General features: G+C 47.6%; 1 protein-coding gene across 1 annotated transcript in view; it reads right to left on the bottom strand.

Annotated features, from left to right (window-relative positions):
* Positions 1-1,860: 1,860 nt before the first annotated feature.
* The window catches only part of LOC139390105 (GAS2-like protein 1), a 37,144-nt gene continuing 19,078 nt past the window's right edge, over positions 1,861-19,926 (bottom strand). Inside the window, exons 3-6 of the mRNA XM_071137257.1 lie at positions 15,194-15,301; positions 11,103-11,199; positions 5,903-6,209; positions 1,861-4,041 (exon numbers count right to left, since the gene is read on the bottom strand). Of these exons, the coding sequence (XP_070993358.1) occupies positions 1,902-4,041; positions 5,903-6,209; positions 11,103-11,199; positions 15,194-15,301 (2,652 nt within the window). The 3' untranslated portion in view covers positions 1,861-1,901. The remainder of the gene's footprint in view (positions 4,042-5,902; positions 6,210-11,102; positions 11,200-15,193; positions 15,302-19,926) is intronic.

Genomic DNA, 19,926 nt, shown 5'->3' on the forward strand with positions numbered 1-19,926 from the left:
GGACTCATCAGACCAAAGGACAGATTTCCACCGGTCTAATGTCCATTGCTCGTGTTTCTTGGCCCAAGCAACTCTCTTCTTATTATTGGTGTCCTTTAGTAGTGGTTTCTTTGCAGCAATTCAACCATGAAGGCCTGATTCACACAGTCTCCTCAGAACAGTTGATGTTGAGATGTGTCTGTTACTTGAACTCTGAAGCATTTATTTGGGTTGCAATTTCTGACGCTGGTAACTCCTAATGAACTTATCCTGTGCAGCAGAGGTAACTCTGGGTTTTCCTTTTCTGTGGTGGTCCTCATGAGAGCCAGTTTTATCATAGCGCTTGATGGTTTTTGCGACTGCATTTGAAGAAACGTTGAAAGTTCTTGACATTTCTGTATGGACTGACCTTCATGTCTTAAAAGAAAGGATGGACTGTCATTTCTCTTTGCTTATTTGAGCTGTTCTTGCCATAATATGGACTTGGTCTTTTATCAAATAGGGCTATCTTCTGTATACCACCCCTACCTTGTCACAACACAACTGATTGGCTCAAACGCATTAAGGAAAGAAATTCCACAAATTAACTTTTAACAAGGCACACCTCTTAATTGAAATTCCAGGTGACTACCTCATGAAGCTGGTTGAGAGAAGAGTGTGCAAAGCTGTCATCAAGGCAAAGGGTGACTACTTCAAAGAATTTGAAATATAAAATATATTTTGATTTGTTCAACACTTTTTTGGTTACTACATGATTCCATATGTGTTATTTCATAGTTTTGATGTCTTCAACATTATTCTACAATGTAGAACACAGTAAAAATTAAGAGAAACCCTGGAATGAGTAGGTGTGTCCAAACTTTTAACTGACACTGTATATACACATGTACATATATAAACACATTCATCCACTTAACTTACTCTTTTGTACACATATTTTAGTGTTGATTTTCAAGTTGAGATAACTCTTGATCATTGGAAGTATGTTTCAGTGACAATGACATATTATCTTACTCTTGCCCCAGACTGCAGTTAACACATAGAACATAATGTGAAAAATACTACTTTGTATATTTCCACAATAAAAGCTGAAAAACGAATCAGAAGACATCACTCAATCATGGCCATGTGGATTGGCAGTGAGAAAGTGACATCATACATGTATGACAATGAACAAGTCAGGATGCAGAGGGTTGGTGAGGGAAGGTGAGTAGAAGTGCACATATGGAATACAAAGTCCAAAGGACTGTTAGATGTGAACATTGTACAGTAAATTATTGTAGAGTATTGTATTGATATATAAGTCCAATACAGATTAGATGTGTAAAGATCCACAGAAGGTAACGAGCAGAGGGTGAGTGGCAGTATGGAGAATGAGAGAAAGTATTTGTTACAGCACGCTCTCCACACCAGTATTTTGACAATCAAAGCAGACAGAGATGCTGTGGCATACACTGTCCACTAGAGGGAGCCAGTCCAGTTGACTTGATGATGATGCTTGTGATTCACTGCTCCTGCCTGGGGTTCTTTCCTCCCCCTCAGCCCTGACACTTCTTCAGCGATGCGTATAGCATGGGGCTTTCAAGACAGTGCCTGCTTTGTATTAGACACTTTATGATTGAACAAAGCATCCCCATATAATGCCAATAAATCCATTCAACTTAAACAATAGTATTCGATTCGGGATCGATCCTTTGGTAATAAATAATTAGGCTTAGAGTGCAAAGAATAGAATTGGATACTGAAACCCTGACCGTTATAGGTAGGAAAGGGCATGACTGCATGACAAAATGAGGGAGTGTGCGACATGCTCTATAAAAAATAGTCTGTAGCCCAGTCTCCAGTCTATTTTAGACAGTAGTCAGTTTCATTTGACAACAGACTCTTCTATATCAGCATCATCAGGATTAGTTAGTTGTGTGTTACATCCAGGCCTCAGTGTCCAAGCCGCTCTCTGACTCCACAGAGTAGGAGCGGTCCCTGTTGCCCATGGCAGGGGAGCATGACTGGGGGTGGATCAGGTCGGCAAAGGCCTGGTGCATGGCCTTTCGTGAGGGTGAATGGTCGTTGGAATGGGAGCTCTGAGGGGACTGTGGCGGGGTAGGGGTCTGGAGGGGAGTATGGTTGCCCCTGGCCTGAAGGTCTCTGTAGCTGACTGGGGTGGGGATACGTGACGGGCTGTTCCCTGGCCGGTTGTCTGTACGGGGTCTGATCCTGGGCCTCAGCTTGAGCTTGTAGATGGAGGGCACCCTGTCAGCCTTTTTCCCTGCCCTCTTGGGCCGGAAGACTACACCCCCATCAACTGCATCCCCATTGGCCAGGGGAGGAGGTGGCGGAGAGTACTCTGAGCGTGATTCACTCAGGCTGAAGCACATGGAGGAGCTCTCACTGGAGGAGTCTTCCTGGAAGGAGCAGTCCTCCGAGGGGGGCAGGGGGATGGGCGAGGGACAAGACTCTGGGGGAGGGAGGTCATCGTTGGGGTCTCCACCCTCCAGGTCGTAGGGGAAGCTTGGTTGGTGATCCTCCAGAGGGACGTCTCCCTCAGGCCCTGAGCCCCAGCCCAGCTGACCCTGCTGGCTCTCCATCAGCACCTCTACTAAAGCACCACTGACATGGCCCCCCCCATTCATGCTCCTGCGGTGGAAAGGAAGTTGTGAGGAGGCATGGCTGAGAGATATGCCCAGCTCCGAGTCTCTTCGGCCGGGCAAGGAGGACAAGAGCTCCCCTTCGTCTATGGAACAGGAGATGGCAGGGAGCTTCCTGAGACCTCCACCTCGCCCGCCCCAGCGCTCTGGTTCTGCGTGCCCACCATTGGATAGTCCGCCAGGGCTATGGCCATGCAGTGGGGCCAGGGTATCCTCCAGGCCTCCAGAGGAACGTGGGTTAGTTCTTTTAGACTCCCGGAGGTCAGGCAGAACTCCTACCTTACCCCCCACGTTGAGTGAGGAGTTGGAGGAGTTGGAGGAGGAGTAGGCCGAGTCAGTGACGTTAGGGTCAGCAGAGGCAGGCGTGGGCAGGGTTTGGGGCCCAACCCCCTGCTGTGGGTGTGAAGAGGCAGGAAGCTGAAGGGCCCCCCCCCCTGTGGGTCTACTAGGCCCCCCTCTGCGCTGCCCTGTGTTAGCTAGGAACTCAGCCTCGAAGCTGCGGTACAGGTCCTGCTCTTTCTGGGGGTCCAGGTTGGGCAGGATCTGGAAGTTATAGCCTAGCCCCTCCTCCTCAGGTTCCTGTCGCTCAGAGCTGGCCCACCCCCTGTGGCCATGCCCATTGGAGCGAGGGCCGTGGGAGGTTCGAGGGGAGCGGGGTCCATGCCCATGGTGGTGAGGGGAGCGGGGGGAGGAGGAGTGAGGAGAGCGCCGGCCTGCCTGGGTGACTGTGGGCAGCAGCCTACTCCTCCCCACCGAGGGGGAGCGTGGAGCGGGGGGCCGGGGAGCCACTATAGTCTTCTTACTGAGGCTGCTGCTCTGAAGCCCTTTGATAGGTGAATTAGAGCAGGAGGACGATTGTCTCCTGGAGAAACCTCCATTGATTCTGGGGGATGCGGGCGGCAGTTGTTTGGTCCTGAGCTCCTCTCGTCTGTCAGAGGATAGGGGCTGCGAGGCCCCGTGACGGGGAGAGGGTCCAGGGCTGGCATCGCTGGTCCGACTCCGGCTGGGCATCTTCCCCTGGCTGTGGGAGCGCAGGGCCTGGAGCCTGCGGGGACTTTCGGGCCCGAGAGAGCGGCCCCTCTCCCCATGGCTGCTCCTGAGCCCGTCAGAGGGGCCCTGTGGGGGGCTGGGTTTGAGGATGGAGGCGGGGGCAGGGCGATCCCGGGAGTGGCTGCGTGTGCGGGGCATTGGGGGGCACAGGGATGGACCCTGTCCGCCTTCTCCAGGCCTCTCGATTATATGCTTCCCCTCCTTCCTGTTAACCAACAGCACCACCTCCTCTCTGGAGCGGCGGGTGCCCCCCAGAGAAAAGCGGCCTCCCCCTGTCCCTCCTCCTCCTCCCTTAGAGGAGGCTGTAGAGGAGTCGCTGTCCCCTGATAGACGGCGGGTCACTGGCAACAATGACGAGTCCTTAGACCTGCAGAACACAGAGGAAGACAGACAAGGAGTTAATTATAGTTGCAGTATCTTTTATTTATTTCTGGCCTGAAATTGTATCATTGGAATAAAATAAATATAACATTATATATATTTTTTTACATTCATACTAGTTTGAGAAAAACAACTTGCCCAGAGCCCATTCTCCAACCCAGCATAGTGCCTATGCCTCACCCCACTCCTCTGGCCCACAGAGGTTTATAGTAAACACCATCCACCTCCAGTTCATGATGGGATCTGTGACCTCCAGTGATCATGAAGAACCTCCCTGCAGGCTTCTGCTGCTGCCTACCCTGACGGACACACGTAGGGCCGGGTGCTTCTCAGAACATTGGGCTGGATCAGGGATTACAGGGAAGATGAGAGCAAGTGGGGGCAGGATTATAGGCCCTGTGGATTTACTGACCCCACACACAGCCGCAGAGAGTGCTGCCTGCCCTTCTTTCCCAGAGCTCACCACACCACTCCACTGACACGCACCGGTGGGGCCCCTCGGGACAACGTACCATCCAAGACAGGATACAACTAATGACTTACAGCAATATAGAGCATAATCAGTAGAGCTCTGTATCAGTGGCCAAAACAACAACCTGATAGACATGTCTTTCAGAATCATGTGCTCTCTGGCAATATCCTGTAAGAAGAATTAGCTATATCCGCTTTCTTTGCTGACATTCTTTATGTAACCACTTCTATAATGCTCTGAGTAACCAGAACAAACAACCAAGAAAAGATTATTGTACACTATATAAACAGGGCAAAATAAATGAGTGACAAGGTTGAAATGTTAATCAAATATTGCCTTTTAAAATAATGACGTAGGCAAACCAATATTGACTTAGGTTGACTGCATTCTGACGGCTTGGCATAACGAAGCACATGGCGTTTTCCTTCACAGGTTAGCCCAACTGTGACCTACTTCCTAGGGGGAGCAGCAGGGCCTAGGGGTGCAACAGTTGTCAGTCAGATTAACTCTTATCTAGTCTGGTGCATTTGGAGGTGCCAACCTTGAAGGGGTTAACCTGTCCCGAGGCCTGTTGCCGTGACGCCGGGCCTGAGCCATCACTCACTCCGGATACTGAGCCACTCATTGGCCGGGAGCCAAAGTAAACGAGCCCACAGCCCTTAATTGTGTTGAACAATGGCAACTCTGACGTATGAGGGATGTATGTGAGACCAACTTAACTGGACCTTATGTGGAGAGCTGAGGGAATGCATTCTCTTTACTATCCAGAAAATAGTTTTATAGCCAATGAAAACCAGTACTCTGACTGTCATGCCACTTCAGTGAGAGACAGCAGAAAAAAGGAGAGACATGTGTTTCCTCCAGTATAGTCAACATGTAGACTAATTCAATCCATCAGCTCCGGGCCTTGGAGAGAGAACAGAAACATCACCAACAGCAACACTTGGATGTTGAATCCCATCCGAATTCAGACAGTCATTAGTGTAATTAACAGAACCAAAGGAGAGGAAGGAGGAGAGGGGGGAGAGGAAGGGAGAGTGAGGGGGAGGGAAGGAGGACAGGGGAAGAGAGGGAGCGAGGCAACAGCAGCAATCAGGGTGTGTGTCCAGTCTAGCCACCAGGAGGCAGAGTGGAACGGCCGGGACGGCAGGATAGTGTCAGGGCAAGGTCTCATTGGAATGTCACCTGAGATTAGGAAAATCTCACTCTGCCTTGTATAATCTGTCGCTTCCCAGTTTTGTGCGCTGTGCTGTGCGTGTGTGTTTTTGTGTTTGTGTTTTTGTGTGTGTGTGTGTGTTTGTGGTGAAAAGTGGATCCGCGCTGGTGATGCAGACAAAGACAAAGTGTCATTAGCACAACACACACACTCACTCACCTGACAGGGATGAAGTGGCGGGGTTCTGAGCGTTCCCGCGGTGGTCGTGGTAACAGGGGGGTGCGTCCTGCGTTTGAGTCGAGCTCTGTAGGGAGGGAGGGGTGGTGGGAGCGGCCAGGCCGGGTGGAGGAGGAGGGGGTACATGATGGAGGCTCCAGGCCCTGGGTGCGTCTGTCAGGGGGCTTATATGGGGCAATGCCCTCGTTACGCCAGTGTGGGCCTGGGCTGGTGGAGCGGGAGGAGTGGGCACTGGAGGACTTGCTGTGGGCACCCTGCCCGCTGGCTTTGGCCTGGTGGTACCGGTGAGCTGCAGGGAATAAGCACAGGCAACCACAATATTAGTAGAGGCATGGGTTATATACCATGGAGAACCAGAACAACTGTGCAGTTGACTCTGGCATCAGACAGACAACAGTCAGTGTAGAAATAGAATAGATCCAGGGTTGATCCAAGGATCAACATAGCAGAGCACACATTGCAACAGCCCCACACAACTGGTGGCAGTCACAGCGCATATGCATGTCCTATGACTGCAAGAGATGAAGCAACTGATGCAATCAGATGAATGATTTAAAGCATGAGCTTGACATTAGTGTAGGGCTGACATTAGTGTAGGGCTGACATTAGTGTAGGGCTGACATTAGTGTAGGGCTGACATTAGTATAGGGCTGACATTAGTGTAGGGCTGACATTAGTGTAGGGCTGGCCTACAGCTCATAAAAACCTGGAGACCTGTAAAAACCCTTTCATATGAGTTCATGGGTTAGAAATGCAACACCAAGCATTAATTCAGTCCATGTCAGTTGTCCAGACACAAGGCCACTGACATCATTGGTCTGGCAGCAGTGTGGACTCATGGAGAGTGAAGAGCTATTCTACCCACAGCACAGAGTAACACCAGCCCCAGGCCTGGCTATCACACACAAGGTTAAACATTAACCGATAAGAATGGTTATGGCAGCCGTCATGTCATGTTTATGACAGCGTGATGAGGGCTTTATGAGTGAAGTGTAGTGTTGTCTGAAAGGCCATTGACATGATATTGAATGAGGTAGCACTGGCAATGCACTGTAGTAGCACTATGGTAACACTATGATAGCATTATGGTAGGACTATGATAACACTGTGATAGCACTGTGGCTGCATTGTGTAAGCACTGTGGTAGAACTATGGTAAAACTATTATAGCATTATGGTAGCAATATGAGTACACTGTGGTAGCACTGTGATAGCATTGTGGAAGCACTTGTTTTTATTTCACCTTTATTTAACCAGGTAGGCCAGTTGAGAACAAGTTCTCATTTACAACTGCGACCTGGTCAAGATAAAGCAAAGCAGTGCGACACAAACTACAACACAGATTTACACATGGAATAAACAAAACATAAGGTCAAAAACAAATGAGGTAAGATAATAGGCAATGAATAGACCATAGTGGCGAAATAATTACAATTTAGCAATTCAAAAAACTGGAGTGATAGATGTGCAGAAGATTAATGTGCAAGTAGAGATACTGGGGTGCAAAGGAGTAAAATAAATATATATAAAATAACAGTATGGGGATGAGGTAGTTGGATGGGCTATTTACAGATGGGCTATGTACAGGTGAAGTGATCTGTGAGCTGCTCTGACAGCTGGTGCTTAAAGTTAGTAAAGAAGATATGAGTCTCCAGTCTCAGTGATTTTTGCAATTCGTTCCAGTCATTGGCAGCAAAGAACTGGAAGGAAAGGCGGCCAAAGTAGGAATTGGCTTTGGGGGTGACCAGTGAAATATACCTGCTGGAGCACGTGCTATGGGTGGGAGCTGCTATGGTGACCAGAGAGCTGAGATAAGGCGGGGCTTTACCTAGCAAAGACTTATAGATGACATGGAGCCAGTGGGTTTGGCGACGAATATGAAGCAAGGGCCAGCCAACAAGAGCGTACAGTGGTGGGTAGTATATAGGGCTTTGGTGACAAAACGGATGGCACTGTGATAGACTGCATCCAATTTGCTGAGTAAAGTGTTGGAGGCTATTTTGTAAATGACATCGCCGAAGTCAAGGATCGATAGGATAGTCAGTTTTACGAGGGTATGTTTGGCAGCATGAGTGAAGGATGCTTTGTTTCGGCAGATAATTTTAGAAAGAGAGGGTCCAGATTTTGCAGCTCTTTCAGAACATCAGCTATCTGGATTTGGGTGAAGGAGAAATGGGGGAGGCTGGGGTAAGTTGCTGTGGGGGGTGCAGGGCAGTTGACCAGGTTAGGGGTGGCCAGGTGGAAAGCATGGCCAGCCGTAGAAAAATGCTTATTGAAATTCTCGATTATCGTAGATTTATCGGTGGTGACAGTATTTCCTAGCCTCAGTGCAGTGGGCAGCTGGGATGAGGTGCTCTTATTCTCCATAGACTTTACAGTGTCCCAGAACTTTTGGGAGTTTGTGCTGCAGGATGCAAATTTCTGTTTGAAAAAGCTAGCCTTTGTTTTCCTAGCCGCCTGTGTATATTGGTTCCCAACTTCCCTGAAAAGTTGCATATCGTGGGGGCTATTCGATTCTAATGCAGTACGCCACAGGATGTTTTTGTGCTGGTCAAGGGCAGTCAGGTCTGGGGTGAACCAGGGGTTATATCTGTTCCTGGTTCTACATTTTTTTAATGGGGCGTGCTTATTTAAGATGGTGAGGAAAGCACTTTTAAAGAATAACCAGGCATCTTCTACTGACGAAATGAGGTCAATATCCTTCCAGGATACCCGGGCTAGGTCGATTAGAAAGGCCTGCTCGCTGAAGTGCTTTAGGGAGCGTTTGACAGTGATGAGGGGTGGTCGTTTGACCGCAGACCCATTATGGACGCAAGCAATGAGGCAGTGATCGCTGAGATCCTGGTTGAAGACAGCAGAGGTGTATTTAGAGGGCAGGTTGGTTAGGATGATATCTATGAGGGTGCCTGTGTTTACGGATTTGGGGTTGTACCTGTGGTTGCACTAGTTTGGTTACAAGCTTTGGTTACTTGCTAGCTACCTTTTGAGTTTGGATCCCGTGATGCGGTTGGCATCAGTTGCTGGGACCGCTGCTACTTGGTTCCTGCCGACCAAGGGTCTGGTGAGCTGCTTAGCGTAGCAGCTAGCCTAGCTGCCACTGTTAGCTGCCTATCAAGCTAGCAGGGTTTCCTTGAGGGCTTGAAAGCAGCCCGTGACACAGTTAGCCCTTGTGGCTGGGACCGCGGATTGTCCCTGGGTTGTGTCTGTCTAGATCCCTGCTGTTTGTTTCTGTTTCCATCTTCCCTGCGACCTGCCCTGTCTGGAACTGCAAGGAGTAACAGCGTAGCCTACATTGCTACCATGATAAAGACCAAGGCTGGTGGGAGTACCGTTGAAGACAATGGTGTCTCTCTATCACAGGTGAAGGATCATTTAAATGAACAAAAATAGTTCTACAAGCAGCTATTACAACAATACAATTGTCCAAATACTGGTGGAATCAACTAATAAAAAAACAGACAACCTGACCAGAGAGGTCCAGGACCTGAAGAACAGTTTGCAGTTCTCCCAGGGTCAGCTCGATAAGTTTAAACAGGAAAACGGCAAGATGACAGCAAACATAATGTTAACTTTCTCTGCTATGCGGATGACACACATTTCAATGATACATGGTGAAGCCCCAAAATTGCCCTCACTAGAAGCATGTGTTTCAGACATAAGGAAATGGATGGCTGCAAACGTTCTACTTTTAAACTCTGACAATTAATCTTAATGGTTGTACAGTCGTCTCAAATAAAACTGTGAAGGACCTCGGCGTTACTCTGGACCCTGATCTCTCTTTTGAAGAACATATCAAGACTATTTCAAGGACAGCTTTTTTCCATCTACGTAACATTGCAAAAATCAGAAACTTTCTGTCCAAAAATGATGCAGAAAAATTAATCCATGCTTTTGTCACTTCTAGATTAGACTACTGCAATGCTCTACTTTCCGGCTACCCGGATAAAGCACTAAATAAACTTCAGTTAGTGCTAAATACGGCTGCTAGAATCCTGACTAGAACCAAAACATTTTATCATATTACTCCAGTGCTAGCCTCCCTACACTGGCTTCCTGTCAAGGCAAGGGCTGATTTCAAGGTTTTACTGCTAACCTACAAAGCATTACATGGGCTTGCTCCTTCCTATCTCTCTGATTTGGTCCTGCCGTCGATACCTACACGTACGCTACGGTCACAAGACGCAGGCCTCCTAATTGTCCCTAGAATTTCTAAGCAAACACCTGGAGGCAGGGCTTTCTCCTATAGAGCTCCATTTTTATGGAATGGTCTGCCTACCCATGTGAGAGACGCAAACTCGGTCGCAAACTCGGTCTCAACCTTTAAGTCTTTACTGAAGACTCAATTCCAAATTGTTTGTACATTCAACTTACAGCACTGACACACACACTTACCCCACCAAACAAGCCACCAGGGGTCTTTTCACAGTCACCAAATCCAGAACAAATTCAAGAATCAGTACAGTATTATATAAAGCCATTCTTGTATGGAACTCCCTTCAATCTCATATTGCTCAAATGAACAGCAAACCTGGTTTCAAAAACAGCTAATGGGGATCCTAATAAAATACCAATACCACTATGGTAGCAATGTGGTAACACTTTGCTAGCACTGTTGTAACACTATGGTAGCACTGTTGTAACACTATGGTAGCACTGTTGTAACACAATGTAACACTATGGTAAGACTGTGGTAGTACTGTGGTAACACTGTGGTAGCACTGTTGTAACATTATGGTAGCACTGTTGTAACACTATGGTAGCACTGTTGTAACACTATGCTAGCACTGTTGTAACACTATGGTAGCACTGTTGTAACACAATGTAACACTATGGTAAGACTGTGGTAGTACTGTGGTAACACTGTGGTAAGACTATGTGGTAAGACTATGGTAGCACTGTGGTAAGACTATGTGGTAAGACTGTGGTAGCACTGTGGTAAGACTATGGTAGCACTGTGGTAAGACTGTGGTAACTTTGTGGTAACACTATGGTACCACAGTGTGAGCTGTACAACTCCTGACCTGAGTTGTATCAGATAAGCGGTTCAAATGGATACAATTGTAAAACAATTGTGAACCGTGCAGACTGACCAGAATTAGATACAATACAGTACAATATAATACAATACAACTCAGTGACTATAAAGGGTAAAGGGGTGGTTGTTTTGGTAGAGGTGACCTCACCGAAGGCAGCACAGCGGCAGGGGTCATGCTTGTCCAGATAGTGTTCTAATGTGTCCCATCCCCCACCCACACGCACCATCACATGAGTACGAAGGACCTGAGGAGAGAGAGAGAGAAAGGAGACAAGGTTACAACCCTGACAAACATGGCATCAATTCACAAATTCACTCTCGTAATGAAGACTAGCGGGAGACTATATACTATGAAGCTTAGCACACACGTACAAAACCAAACCCTGCGTACACACACAACCGCTCACGCACACACACTGTTTAAAAAAACTAAAGTGATGTTGAAACCCAGTGACACGGTGCGATACCACACAAACTGCAGATCAAGTCAATAGATATATAAATCTGACAAGTGGAGCAGAATGCTGAGTGCTTGGCCTGGAGTCCCTCCCCCTTCCCCAAAACTGACGTAACACTCCCATCAGATGCACCCCTGCCAGTGCCCATGCCTCCGCCTCCTCCCACATGACCCCCCCAGCTGCCGCCATTATGAGCACTTTTCATCGCCATGCCAACACACAATTAAAAAGAGAGGAGAGAAGAATAAACACACACACTGCTATGAAAGACACTCCTTTTCTCTCCCTCTCAGCTGGCGTAACCATGCTTTTAGAGAGGGGGGGGTGAATTAGCATGGTAACAACTCATCCTGCCCCTCCTCTCCTACAATTTCAGCTAGAAGAGAGGAGAGGGGGTTGAGCGAGAAGAGAGGGGGAAAGGAGAAGAGAGGAGAGGGGGTTGTTCATTGAGGCAAACAGACGCAGAGTATGAACCCCAGACAGAGTCTTTTTCTCTCTGTCGCTCTCTTTCCCCTGCAGGCAGATGCATTCCTCACAGCAGGGAGAGAGAGGCTGTATATTTAGCTTGATGTGAAAGTCCTGTGGATGCAGGCAGCCTCACCAGTCTGCCTCCTCTCTGGGTTGTGTAGTCACTGCTGCCAGCCACATGTTTCATTCAGGGGCTGGGCCCGTGTCTCTGTGGCCAGCCCAGACAGGACCATGAGGGTGCTCTGGGTGAGCTGGATATTGCGGGGAGCCATACTGCACTAAATCACGTGGCCATGCAAGGCCTCCCACACTGACTCAGGACATCTACCACCTGTCCTTTGCTGCTCTTCAACATGCCCACCACACCGCCAACACAACACACTGCCTGTCTGCAAAACAGCTGTCCTCTGCCTTCCTTCTTCTTTTCTAGCTCTAGTCCTTTACTGCTGCCACTCTACTCTTGCAACTTTTGGTCTTGTTCCCAGCAGAGAGGCTATGCGATGGTAAACTGTTGGCCTATTGTCTATTGTCTGGTCCACTAGTGGAGTCCCACTATGACTGACCCAGCCTCTGTGCTGTGAGTACCATGATAAGGATTAGTTGATTCCCTGGAACCAGTGATGCTCCAGCCCTCTGCCTCAGCAGCCACTCCATCAGTGATGGGGTATCCCACACTCCACAACTCCATAGAGCCAACCCCTGTTTCTATGTCAACGACGAACAGAGACTCCTTGTAATCACGATGGGGGTGGAGTAAACCAATTCCCTCCCAAATCAGGCTTGAAGTTTTAAGCTCATGGCCAGCTGACACTGTACTACAACCCCAAGCACCCTTCCCTTGAACATGGGCGACCTCCCAGAGTCCCCCCTAGTCACTCTCCTCCATTTATTTATCCCCCTTTTTCCCCTCACTTCCTCCTTCTCTCCTACACCTCATCCTCTAGCCTGCACTCTTGTCAGGCTTTGGCAGATGAATGAGGCCTGTTGGCTTTGATGGTGGCAGCCAGCAGGCTAGCTTCCTCCCTGAAGATAAATATGGAAGCGTGTTGGCTGGGCTGCACTAGTGGCTGCTGGGGGATATGTATAATCACTGTCGTCCTCAGTGAGTGGAGGAGAATGCGGAGACAGTGCGGGGGGGGAGGGGGGGGGGGGGGGTAATCTGCCAGAGAAATGGCTCCTACATACAATCTCCAGACAGGCTTTACACTAAGATGTGTGACACGCTTCGAACACACTGCAACTACTACACTTGAGTTTAACACTTTACCTGTTTCAAAAGCCACTACACTTGAGTTTAACACTTTACCTGCTTCAAAAGCCACTACACTTGAGTTTAAACACTTTACCTGCTTCAAAAGCCACTACACTTGAGTTTAACACTTTACCTGCTTCAAAAGCCACTACACTTGAGTTTAAACACTTTACCTGCTTCAAAAGCCACTACACTTTAGTTTTAACACTTTACCTGCTTCAAAAGCCACTACACTTTAGTTTTAACACTTTACCTGCTTCAAAAGCCACTACACTTGAGTTTAACACTTTACCTGCTTCAAAAGCCACTACACTTTAGTTTTAACACTTTACCTGCTTCAAAAGCCACTACACTTGAGTTTAACACTTTACCTGCTTCAAAAGCCACTACACTTTAGTTTTAACACTTTACCTGCTTCAAAAGCCACTACACTTGAGTTTAACACTTTACCTGCTTCAAAAGCCACTACACTTTAGTTTTAACACTTTACCTGCTTCAAAAGCCACTACACTTGAGTTTAACACTTTACCTGCTTCAAAAGCCACTACACTTGAGTTTAACACTTTACCTGCTTCAAAAGCCACTACACTTGAGTTTAACACTTTACCTGCTTCAAAAGCCACTACACTTTAGTTTTAACACTTTACCTGCTTCAAAAGCCACTACACTTTAGTTTTAACACTTTACCTGCTTCAAAAGCCACTACACTTGAGTTTAACACTTTACCTGCTTCAAAAGCCACTACACTTGAGTTTAACACTTTACCTGCTTCAAAAGCCACTACACTTTAGTTTTAACACTTTACCTGCTTCAAAAGCCACTACACTTTAGTTTTAACACTTTATTTGCTTCCAACAAAGCCACGGCACTAAAGTTAACAATTCTACGTTATCTGCTTCCAAAACAGCCACTACACTATAACATACTACACAAGTAAGACCCTACTAAAACTGGCACTCCACTACATACCATACAATCAAACACAGTCAGTCATCCAATCTTTAATAAACTTTTAACAGAAACATCTCACTGAGGTGTAAAAGCATACCACAGATCCGAACATACACACTGTGCTTTTAACGGACCTACATGACTAGCCATTTTAAACTCGGGGAAAGTTTGAGCTGCTCAAAAGAAGAGTGGAAATATTGAGGCAGACATCCTGGAAATGGATACGATTTGGACTGGCATCCGTTGAGTCCATTAATTGGGCGGAGGTACATGGGAAGTAAGAAACAGAATCGATCTATCTGGCACGGAGCCTTCCTGCAGGCAGAGGCCCGGAGGGCAAGATAAAGTTTCAGTGGCGACACCAGGCAGAGCCCAGACTGAGGCACACAGCCTAGCAGAAGCAAGCAGCAGAGCAGGACAGATAAGGGCCCATACAGGAAATGACCCAAAACTCTATTTGTGTCACGCTGGGCCAGCGTGTATGGGAGTTGGGAGGTCTGGGCCAGCCAGTAGGGAGGTACCAAGAGGCAGAGCAGTGGACTTGGAATAGGTCAGATCAGTTCAAATTATAAACAATATGCAGCCTGGACTAGGGAGAGTGAGATCACTGTACATACTGTAGTTCAGGGGACATTTATTATATCTACAGAATAGTTGGTTTGTTTGACCCTGTTCTGGTTTTCCTTGCAGCAGCAAATTTAGCTAAATATACACACTGTATGCCTCCATTGTAATACTGTGTAAGCAGTCATCACAACAGCAGCATATGAACATTTGACAATCTAATTTCTCCTGGGCATAATATTTGCATTTATCCAAAATATTAACTGTAGCCTACTATTAAACTGCAATGCAATCTAAGTGATATTAGAGTAATCCAAAGTCACGTCCATGAGCTGTGAAAAAGAAAAAAGAACCTATCTATGGACTCCTGGACTGTGTAAAGGTGCAATGGTTAACCTGTTTGGTTAACCTGGTTACTAATGCATCCACAGGTTTAAGACATACTCACACATGCATGCACGCAGACACACACACTCAAGGCTGATTGTTGACTATTCTTATGGTCTGGTTTAGTGGCTGGGGTTGATGTTGATGGTCGGTTCATACCCGTATGAAGATCAGAGCACTGGAGTCTCCCACTTTGTATTTCCCTTCAGACACCTTGGTCATGGGGAACTGGCCAGGGCAGGAGCAGCGGCCCAGGATCTCCCGCACCTACAGAGACATAACAGAACCCTGGTTACCACCCACAGCCTACGAAACATGACAATCGACATTCACAAATCTACAAAAAGGAACAACAGGCATAAACTGTTCATTCTCTGTTCAACCTACCGTCTTCTTCATTTCATTTCAACTCTTCCTATGACATCATGCTTACTCATATCCATGACAAAATCCCCTCTGGTCCTGAGTTCTCTGTGTGTGTGTGTGTGTGTGTGTGTGTGTGTGTCAACAGCACAGTGATTATATTACATTAGGGTGAGACATGGCTAGCCCTAGCTGACTGTGTGTGTCTTAGCTTCAAGCAGAGCAGAGGTCCCTCTGAGTACCTGTGTAATGGAGGGCCCATCTCTCCCTGCCTCACCAAATATTGCCTCATCTGCCTGGAACGCTTAGTCCAGCTCATTGCTGCAGTGCAAAAAGTCATAAAAGGCACACAAATAAACATCACAGCACGCACACGCACAAACACACACATACTGCTGTGAAGACCTCCGGACTGCAGCAATAAGGTGAGGCCCTAACTAAAGTCAGAGGGATGACGTTCATCTGAGTCTGTGGTTCCAGATGCGTTTTGGGTTGAGAGAGAGACACTCTCCGGTCCTGTACTGTGCAGTTGGGGGTGCATATTTAGCACATTGGAGTCAGACAGAACTCTAGGGTGGGGCGAGAGAGGCCTGTGTTGTGTGGGCTCTCTCTCTCTTGCATGGGATTGGCCAGCTTTGATGATATTCTTGGCAGCTCTCTCAGACAAAGGCGTGTGCCCACTTGTCGACCAAGAGAAAGAGAGAAACAACATCACAGAGGACAAAAATAGGCGAGCTGAGCAAGGACAAAGAAACAGGGACTCCTGTACTCCATATGTACTGTATATACAGCAGCAAATCAATTCAATCAAATGTTATTCGTCACATGCTTCATAAACAAGAGGTGTAGACTACTTACGGGCCCAACAATGCAGAGAAAGCACATGTACAGTACAAACACAAACACAGTGAAACAAGGGATAGGCTCTCAGTAATCTCCCAAGGAATGAATCACATTAAGAACATAAATCAGATGAAGAGAGATTGAATTATATCAAAATAGATGAAATGTGAGACTGTCAGGTATCGATTGAAGACAGTTACCATCCATGTACAGTATATATTTAGCTGGAGGTTGTATAAATGTTGCAGGCAATGTTCCCGCTAAACAGTGTTCCCCCTAAACTGTGTTCCCTCTAAACTGTGTGCATGCTTGGGTGTGCAGTAGCCCAGAGACTGCTGCGCAGCTCCCCAGGATTGCCACACAGAGCGCAGAAGAAATATCAGCCCATGGAAAGAAGCAAGAGATTGAACTTCACTCAACTTTCTAGAGTTTTCCCTGTTAGTTAACACTATCAACTTTCTAGAGTTTTCCCTGTTAGTTAACACTATCAACTTTCTAGAGTTTTCCCTGTTAGTTAACACTATTAACGTTTCCCTTTACTGTGGCAATTGTGATCGAATCAACTCAATATTAGCCACTTTCAATGCAACATACTGAAACAAAAAAAACTACGGAAGAGATTTTGTTGTAGGCAGAACGTATGATATCTCTCCTGCTCCAGCCCTGTGGTCATAGCTAGGCTCACCCAAAATCATTTTGTGGGTGCTGTACAGCTCCCACCAGACTGTTGTAGCTCTCTACCTTTACTGTGTATTGTGGTAGCTGTTCTATACAGTCTCCGGTTACTATTATATTAGTTCATTTGATGAATCCGTAATTAGCATAAGAAATATTTTATATTTATTTGTTTTATACATTTTCTTCACATTCTGAGCTGAGACAACAGCGCATCACCATGATGCTGGGCATGCATGGCTTCTCCTCTTGTGAAGCTGAACTACAAGTCATGGTCATGACCTGTGCCCCCACTGCCTAGGTGTTGGCCACCTGCGTGAGGCCCTTTCTGACCCCTGCATTAACTGCGCCATCCTGCCTGTGAAGGTGAGGGAAGCGTGGCTAGCCAGAGTTGAGGGCCTGGTTTTCAAATATAATTTACCAGTGTCAGACGTTGTTGCCAGGACCCACCCAGGTCCACTGAAAGAGGGAAAACCCACAAAGCTGATGGCGCCACCCTGGTAAAAACATAAGAGCTTCACTCGTGAAGGTCGATTCCTTATCCTCTGAGATAGAGCAGCTAAAAACGCTTTTGTGTTCCTTCAAGCCCTGAGTCGGGGCTCTCTAGCACTTCCTTCATACATGGGGGACGCAACAGAGGACTCAGATAGCCGTGATGATGACCTGCTACTCACTCAGGCAGCCAACTGGCTACCCACTCAGGCAGCCAACCGGCACTTTAGTGACCAGGATGATGACACACCCAACATGAAGGAGGTGCCAACCAGTGTTGTGGACCCATTCAGTCTGAACACTGAAGATGGGTCAGAGGAGTAATTCCGAGGCTCTGATCACACAGAGTCAGAAGAAAGCTCTGCCTCACTACGTGCTTTCCTACGTGCGGCCTTTGCTAGGCTAGAGCTTGATGACCCTCAAGCCACAGCCCCTGCAGCTAACCCGTTCTTTAAGAAGGCCCCAGCAGCTAACCCGTTCTTTAAGAAGGCCCCAGCAGCTAACCCGTTCTTTAAGAAGGCCCCAGCAGCTAACCCATTCTTTAAGAAGGCCCCTGCAGCTAACCCGTTCTTTAAGGTGGCCCCGGCAGCTAGCCCGTTTTTTAAGGTGGCCCCTGCAGCTTACCCGTACTTTAAGGCCCCTGCACCTAACCCGTTCTTTAAGAAGGCCCCTGCAGCTAACCTGTTCTTTAAGAAGGCCCCTGCACCTAACCCGTTCTTTAAGAAGGCCCCTGCACCTAACCCGTTCTTTAAGAAGGCCCCTGCAGCTAACCCGTTCTTTAAGAAGGCCCCTGCACCTAACCCGTTCTTTAAGAAGGCCCCTGCACCTAACCCGTTCTTTAAGAAGGCCCCGGCAGCTACACTGTTCAGTGTACCAGCTTTTCTTACAGAGCTTCAGAGATGCTGGGCCGACCCGCAGGCTCTAGCCCACCATGGCAAGGACAATGGGACGATATCTGCCATGCGCGAAGCAAAACAATACGGGCTGAACAATATGCCTAAGGTAGATGAATTCATAGCAGAGCCGATGCTCTCCCCAGATGAAGCCCTGAAGGATGATGCCCGCTGCCCCAGACCTCAGATGTGCTACTGTCATGGGCCTACGACACAGCAGCCGGCATAGGGAACTCTCTCTCAGTGCTCATGCTAGCACAGAACAGGATGCTCCAGACGGACCACTCAGACCTGGACCTCTGCAACCTGACTGACTCATTACCAGAGAGCTAGGCAGACTGATGTCCACCCTTGTTGTGACTCGTCGAAAGGTCTGGCTCGCCAAACCCCAATGTCTGATGACTCCAGACGGACGCTGAGAAAGCTCCCAGTGGTCCCTGGACTGCTCTTCGCCCACCTGGCTGAGCGGGCTCATCAAACGTAGAAAACAGCTGAGTCAGGCTACACCGCTGTGGAACCCAAAGCCCAGAAACCAGGCATCAAAGAGTCGTGGAAGAGGGAGGCCTAACACGCGTGAACCTCGCCGCTCTCACTCGGCCCTGCCCTACACACGCCCTTGGTCCTACCAACAGCCTAACACAGGTGCTCGCCAGCCCCAGACGGCAATGCAGCCACCCCCCACAACTGTGGATAAACAGTTATGTCAAGCCCTGCATGTTTTTTTCAAAAGTCTCATGGAATGTATGTCTACATTGAACACCACACATTAGTTGCTTCTGTAGGCTGAATGATAGAACAGCTATTTCCATGTTAAAATGTTATGGGATGCATGTTCTCCATTGTTTTGATGGTAGGCCACCCTGGCAGGCCTACATTATGATCAAATAGCCACAGTAGCCTACTTGGCCACTGTTAAAACTGTAACTGTTGACAGAAAACGCATGCTGGAAGTTACACAGAATTTTCACAATGTTCAAATTTGCGTTCAGCAGACCTGAAATTTGCTCTGTGCCAGAAAACATTAGAGGGAACATTGGTTACAGGTTATAACTGGCCACCGGTGGGGCTGTGCTCAGTGCTGAAAGTGGTGAATGGCTGATTTTCCAGATGATGGTTTATTCAGGAGATTAGGGAGATGTTTTTTCTTCCTAAAAAAGATAGCTTTATTCCCCATACTAATTAAAGTGATGGTAGAATCAGTGCTAAGTCTACACATCTCACCTGCCTCCAAAGGAATACATGCTAAATCATTATCATTAGTCTACCACAGTCTTCCCGCTCTCTCTACTGTCGTCTCTTTCCTGTTTTCGTTCTCCCACTCTCCTTCTCCATTTGCCAGTCTATCAGTCCCTCTTCATCTCATTCTATCATTCGTCCTTAGTCTTTTCCCGGGTCTCTTTCTTTCTCAAAGTCATTTTTCACTAGGTAGACAAGCCCTCTTTGGAAAACCCCCATCCAGTGAGTTAATAGAAATATCAACCTGGTTACAGACACACACAGCCTTACAGTTTGTTTTCTTTTTTCTTTATTTTGTACAGCCTTAGTACAGCCTTTCAACTGTCTCTCCTTGCTGCCCCAGACAACACCTCCCATAACCCCTTTGGGCTTGTTTGCCTCCAGAGAAGG

This window comes from Oncorhynchus clarkii, chromosome 30 (assembly GCF_045791955.1).
Source record: "Oncorhynchus clarkii lewisi isolate Uvic-CL-2024 chromosome 30, UVic_Ocla_1.0, whole genome shotgun sequence".
Taxonomy (NCBI): Eukaryota; Metazoa; Chordata; class Actinopteri; order Salmoniformes; family Salmonidae; genus Oncorhynchus; species Oncorhynchus clarkii.